The sequence below is a fragment of the Littorina saxatilis genome, linkage group LG1 (assembly GCF_037325665.1).
Source record: "Littorina saxatilis isolate snail1 linkage group LG1, US_GU_Lsax_2.0, whole genome shotgun sequence".
In the NCBI taxonomy this organism is placed as follows: Eukaryota; Metazoa; Mollusca; class Gastropoda; order Littorinimorpha; family Littorinidae; genus Littorina; species Littorina saxatilis.
The window spans coordinates 107,314,278-107,321,303 of NC_090245.1; the positions used below are offsets into that span (position 1 = coordinate 107,314,278).

The 7,026-nt window shown below is 43.4% G+C and overlaps 1 protein-coding gene across 1 annotated transcript in view; it reads right to left on the reverse strand.

Moving 5' to 3' along the window:
- Positions 1-3,178: 3,178 nt before the first annotated feature.
- The window catches only part of LOC138958057 (uncharacterized), a 24,404-nt gene continuing 20,556 nt past the window's right edge, over positions 3,179-7,026 (reverse strand). Inside the window, exon 2 of the mRNA XM_070329112.1 lies at positions 3,179-3,678. Coding sequence (XP_070185213.1) covers positions 3,179-3,678 — 500 coding nt within the window. The remainder of the gene's footprint in view (positions 3,679-7,026) is intronic.

Genomic DNA, 7,026 nt, shown 5'->3' on the forward strand with positions numbered 1-7,026 from the left:
TGTAAAACCCTGACCAGATCAAGTGGAGGATGGTCTTATCCCGTGTAAAACCCTGACCAGATCAAGTGGAGTATGGTCTTATCCCGTGTAAAAGCCTGACCACATCAAGTGGAGTATGGTCTTATCCCGTGTAAAAGCCTGACCACATCAAGTGGAGTATGGTCTTATCCCGTGTAAAAGCCTGACCACATCAAGTGGAGTATGGTCTTATCCCGTGTAAAACCCTGACCAGATCAAGTGGAGGATGGTCTTATCCCGTGTAAAAGCCTGACCAGATCAAGTGGAGTATGGTCTTATCCCGTGTAAAACCCTGACCAGATCAGTGGAGTATGGTCTTATCCCGTGTAAAACCCTGACCAGATCAAGTGGAGTATGGTCTTATCCCGTGTAAAACCCTGACCAGATCAAGTGGAGTATGGTCTTATCCCGTGTAAAACCCTGACCACATCAAGTGGAGTATGGTCTTATCCCGTGTAAAAGCCTGACCACATCAAGTGGAGGATGGTCTTATCTCGTGTAAAAGCCTGACCAGATCAAGTGGAGGATGGTCTTATCCCGTGTAAAAGCCTGACCACATCAAGTGGAGTATGGTCTTATCCCGTGTAAAAGCCTGACCACATCAAGTGGAGTATGGTCTTATCCCGTGTAAAAGCCTGACCACATCAAGTGGAGTATGGTCTTATCTCGTGTAAAACCCTGACCACATCAAGTGGAGTATGGTCTTATCCCGTGTAAAAGCCTGACCAGATCAAGTGGAGTATGGTCTTATCCCGTGTAAAAGCCTGACCAGATCAAGTGGAGGATGGTCTTATCTCGTGTAAAAGCCTGACCAGATCAAGTGGAGTATGGTCTTATCCCGTGTAAAACCCTGACCAGATCAAGTGGAGTATGGTCTTATCCCGTGTAAAACCCTGACCAGGTCAAGTGGAGGATGGTCTTATCCCGTGTAAAACCCTGACCACATCAAGTGGAGGATGGTCTTATCCCGTGTAAAACCCTGACCAGGTCAAGTGGAGTATGGTCTTATCCCGTGTAAAACCTGACCAGGTCTGAGACGGGGAGGGGAGGGGGGGGGGGGGGGAGGGGAACCTTGTTCACGAGACGGAGTGGGCCTTTGAATAATTAATTTAAAGTCTGGCGAGATTTTGAACTGCAATCTCAAAATTAAATGACAATTATAAAATTGAAGGTTTTGACAGATGAACAATATGAAACACTTTTCCCCTTTTAAACAGGTGTTGGTGATGGTCAAAAGTATGTGTGTAGGAAGACATTTACCCTGTGTCCTTTTTGGATCATGGTGGCAGTGTCCGAGCAACCTGTCTCCTCCATGGTCCTGGCATCACGTGCTGAGAAGACGCACGTGACAGATCACTAACTAGGTCTACGAAGGAGAGGAGACGGAATCCTAAAATAGACGATTCATCCCAATGACATTTAGTGCGTAAATAACTTGGTATTACTGTACCATGTTTCTGGTCATAGACACTGAAGAGCATACTTCCATGCCTCTCTCAGCTCCTCGTAGATGTCCGTCCCTCCCAGTCGGTGACCGTCTAAAGGTGGTGCTATATACTCGTATCATTCACGGGTCTTCTGCAAATACGATGTACTTGTGTCTCAGACATAATACTGTACAGAGCATGCACATTTTGCTTTTGCACTGTTTGTGCATCTAATATGATTATAATATGTTGTAAAATGTTCCTTTGTCTATTCATAATCTTCTGTTCAGCATCGTATGTATTACAATTGTTGTATGAGCCTAACTGATAGTATTCTGCAGGACAATAGTTTAATGTGCGCGTGTTTCATTCATAATCTCCCTTGCTATTCAACCAATCAATCAATCAATATGAGGCTTATATCGCGCGTATTCCGAGGGTACAGTTCTAAGCGCAGGGATTTATTTTTTTATTTTTATTTTATGCAATTTATATCGCGCACATATTCAAGGCGCAGGGATTTATTTATGCCGTGTGAGATAGAATTTGTTTACACAATACATCACGCATTCACATCGGCCAGCAGATCGCAGCCATTTCGGCGCATATCCTACTTTTCAGGGCCTATTATTCCAAGTCACACGGGTATTTTGGTGGACATTTTTATCTATGCCTATACAATTTTGCCAGGAAAGACCCTTTTGTCAATCGTGGGATCTCTAACGTGCACACCCCAACGCAAGCAAACGCAAGTGGGGTCAACAGCGATAATCTTGCACAAATCAGGCAGTGCGCTATTTTAAAATGTGAGAAACAAGAGGAAGTTATTCACTAGCAGCTGACAGCTTTGTTTTACAACAAAAGTTTGCCCGGTCCAAAAAGATCAGCTGTTGGTGCATCGTGTCCTCGATCGCTGATTGCAGAAGACAGCTGACTCCACGGCCAAAGTCATCGAGGTGATAACGACCTCCGGGGACGGGAGAACGGAACGTTTCCTGCTCCGCTTGCAGGACATCTCCGCTGTCGTTGCGCCGTCTGCCAGAAGAAGGGACAGGCTGCCTTTGTCAATCGGCTGATTACGGTTCTGTAGGGGGCGCTGTCGTTTGAAGAAGGGACATGATGCATGGGCTGCCTTTGTCAATCGGCTGATTACGGTCCTGTAGGGGGCGCTGTCGTTTGAAGCTAAGGTGAGTGGATCTTTTTAAAATTGCTATTGACTCTGCTTATTACGTCAGTTGCATTAAGTATTCGTTTCAGTTAGGTACACTGTCCCTTCAAATACTCTGTTAATAGATGCACTCTGGAAATAACTCTGTCAAGTGTGATAGCTTGTGAAATAACTCTGTCAAGTGTGATGGCTTGTGAAAGAGTGAATACTCTTGCTGTCAGCGAGGCAAACTTTGTACACGTGCTTCTTGTCCACGTGTTTTAGACACATCCCTCGCTAGTGGCGCCTACAATTAAACCAAGTCACTCCTTGACATCCCGTACAAACCCGCCAGAGTTATTTCCAAACATCGCCTGTTGACACAGTGGACCCCCTTTCACAGCAGCTGTTTTGCACTGACAGAGTTGTCTCCCTGCCTTGAGCGTGAGCTATTTATAGTAGCTCTACGTTTCTGTGCGTATCCGGCTGGACACCTGTTAGATGTTGGAGCTGTTTGTGATGGGGTCTGCCTGCTGTTGACACCTGTTAGATGTGGGTGATGGGGTCTGCCTGCTGTTGACACCTGTTAGATGTGGGTGATGGGGTCTGCCTGCTGTTGACACCTGTTAGATGTGGGTGATGGGGTCTGCCTGCTGTTGACACCTGTTAGATGTGGGTGATGGGGTCTGCCTGCTGTTGACACCTTGTAGTGTACATTGCAAACGTTGGAGTTCAGGAACAGAAGATGTTCATCACTCAGTTCATCACTCAGTTCATCACTCAGTTCATCACTCAGTTCATCACTCAGTTCATCACTCAGTTCATCACTCAGTTCATCACTCAGTTCATCACTCAGTTCATCACTCTGTTCATCACTCTGTTCATCACTCAGTTCATCACTCTGTTCATCACTCAGTTCATCACTCTGTTCATCACTCAGTTCATCACTCTGTTCATCACTCAGTTCATCACTCAGTTCATCACTCAGTTCATCACTCAGTTCATCACTCAGTTCATCACTCAGTTCATCACTCAGTTCATCACTCAGTTCATCACTCAGTTCATCACTCTGTTCATCCTGGTACTCTGTTCATTTTTAACACTCTGTTCACTAGTCTATGATTCTCTATGTATCCCAGTTCTGTCGGTCTGTCTGTTTGTCTGTCACACATTCTCTCTCTCTCTCTCTGTTTCTCTCTCTCTCTCTCTGTTTCTCTCTGTTTCTCTCTCTTTCTCTCTCTCTCTCTCTCTGTTTCTCTCTGTTTCTCTCTCTCTCTCTCTCTCTGTTTCTCTCTCTCTCTCTCTGTTTCTCTCTGTTTCGCTCTGTCTCTCTCTCCCTCTCTGTCTCTCTCTCTCTCTCTGTTTCTCTCTGTCTCTCTCTCCCTCTCTGTTTCTCTCTGTCTCTCTCTCTCTCTCTCTCTCTCTCTCTCTGTTTCTCTCTGTCTCTCTCTCCCTCTCTGTTTCTCTCTGTCTCTCTCTCTCTCTCTCTCTGTTTCTCTCTGTCTCTCTCTCTCTCTCTCTCTCTGTTTCTTTTTTTCTCTCTCTGTTTCTTTCTCTCTGTTTCTCTCTCTCTGTTTCTCTCTCTCTCTCTCTCTGTTTCTCTCTGTTTGTCTCTCTCTCTCTCTGTTTCTCTCTGTTTCCCTCTGTCTCTCTCCTTCTCTGTTTCTCTCTGTCTCTTTCTCTCTCTCTGTTTCTCTCTGTCTCTCTGTCTCTCTCCCTCTCTGTTTCTCTCTGTCTCTCTCTCTGTTTCTCTCTGTTTCGCTCTGTCTCTCTCTCCCTCTCTCTCTCTCTCTCTCTCTCTCTCTCTCTCTCTCTCTCTCTCTCTCTCTCTCTCTCTCCCCTTCTCTCTCAGTCTGTCTCTCTCAGTATCTTTTTCTCAGTATCAGTCTCTCTCTCTCTCTCTTTCTCTTTCTCTCTGTCTCTCTCTTTCTCAGTCTCTGTCTCTCTCGCTCCCTCTCTCTCTCTCTCTCTCTCTCCCCCCCTCTATGTCTCCCCCCTTTCTCTCTCAGTCTGTCTATCTCAGTATCTTTTTCTCAGTATCAGTCTCTCTCTCTCTCTCTTTCTCTATTTCTGTCTCTCTCGCTCCCTCTCTCTCTCTCATTCTGTCTCTCTCTCATTTTGTCTCTCTCTCTCTCTCTCTCTCTCTGTCTTTTTCTCTACATCCCCCCCCCCCCCCAATCTCTCTCTCCACCTGCACACACATGAAACTTTCCGACGCCTCCTCTCGGCCAGTATGAATCGTGCGCGACTATTTGCCTGTCCATCAAATGCTGTTAGTGGACGCTATTAAATTAACCCGAGTGTCGGGCCACAGTAACACAATCAGCATGTTTTCAAGCGGTAGGAATCCGGAATTAATGTGATATAGTATTACTTCATGGGCTGATAGTGTTATTTTGGTTTTAACCACACTTGCAGTTGACCCAAAACAAAGTGTGCCAGTGTTATGTCATATACAGTACAAACACTCCCATCCTGAACTCAGGTCAAAATGAGTTCGGCTCATTCTCTCCCTGACAGGATGCCGTGAGTTTCCTTATCTGGCAAAGAAACCGATTTTTTTTAACATATTTAGAGCTTTTTGTAATGTATTATTGATATAAGCTTCGCGATCGTCGATAATGATTTTTCATGGTGTTTTGTAATTTCTAAATTACAAAGGAATTGATATGTAAGACAGTTTCAAGCGAGCTATTTTTCGCGGCTGTATTTACTGTGCAAACAACTCTAAATATGGCAAAAGTGTCACGTGATAATCAACCGTTTGGTTTCGGCGCTAACTGGAGCAGACGATTTTTTTCTGTACCCTGTTGACAGTGATGAAACCATATATTACGGTCTCCTTCCGGCAGCAGTCCCAAAATTTCGACTTGTTTTGACCTTAGAACGATGTCTTTATCATAACTGTGAAGAACAGAACGGAGATCACTGTCGAAGTCGGCCAATCTGCAATCATTTTCGTCTCGCGAACACTGATTTCAAATTTAGATCAGTGCTCGCGAAAACCATATGGGAGATAACTCTGTATTTTTGTTTTGATAGATTCGCGTAGGACTGTAGCGTCCGGTCAGGGAGAGAATGAGCCAAACTCATTTTGACCTGAGTTCAGGATGACTAAAACCATGCAGATACACTTTGCAGCAGACACTTAAGGCGTAGTACTACGAGAGAGAGAGAGAGAGAGAGAGAGAGAGAGAGAGAGAGAGAGAGAGAGAGAGAGAGAGAGAGAGAGAGAGAGAGAGAGAGAGAGAGAGAGAGATAGAGAGACAATGACAATGACAATGACAATTCTTTATTTAACGAGGGTAGTAGATTAAGCAGTGGTCTGCTTTTTTACATCCAGCCCTCGCCCTAAAGAGGGACTAACTACAAAAATGAAATAAAAATATAAGATAAAAAATAGAAAATATATATATAGAGAGAGAGAGAGAGAGAGAGAGAGAGAGAGAGAGAGAGAGAGAGAGAGAGAGAGAGAGAGAATTGAATTGAATTGAATTGAATTGAACTTTATTTAACAAGGATTAAGATTTAAGGCTACGCCTTTTCTTACAATCTGTCCTTGGGACGCACAGACACACAATGATGAAATTGAAAAATTAAAAATTAAAAAGTTAAAAAGTTTACCAACAAAAGGAGGTCAGAAAACTTCAGCACGTGATGATAAAGATGACGATGATGATGATGATGATGATGATGATGATGATGATGATGATGATCATATGTGGTTATTCATAACATCAAATGCATATTATGCAAGTAATTATAAGTACAAGCTCGTAAAAATCGAACATGTAGCAATAGTACAACAAAAATATGTTCAGAATATACAATGCACAGCATATCTTTGGCGTAATACTAAGTGTGGTAAATCAAAACGCGTTAAACTACTCAGACATTAAGTGTTTTTTAACACATTTTTTAAAACTTTTGTATGACTTTAAGTGCTTAAAGGATGATGGAAGTGAATTCCAAACTGATGTACCCGAAAAAGCAAGACTGGTCTTATAAAGGTCAATTCGTGGAATCGGTGGGATCAAGTTGACCGACCCATATCTGTCGGTAGCTTTATTAAATAATGATGTAATGTAAATCGGCACTTTACCGTAATACAATTTATGCATGAAAATGGCTTTGTTTAACTTGATATACTTTTCCAGTGGAAGAAAGTTAAGCATTTTTAATTTCATATCTGTTGAGGCATTATCCTTTACGATGAGTTTAGCCGAGCGACGATAGAGAGAGTCTAACTTTTTCAAGTGGACATCACTGCTGCCATCCCAGAGCGTCAAAGCATACTTAATGTGAGGCATTACATGAGCATGGTGGAACATTTCCAGAGTCCTTCTGTCCGTAAATTGCTTTAACTTGGATAGGAGGAAAACGTTCTTGGCTATTTTCTTGCAAATATGCTGTAATTGTGCCTGCCACTTGAAT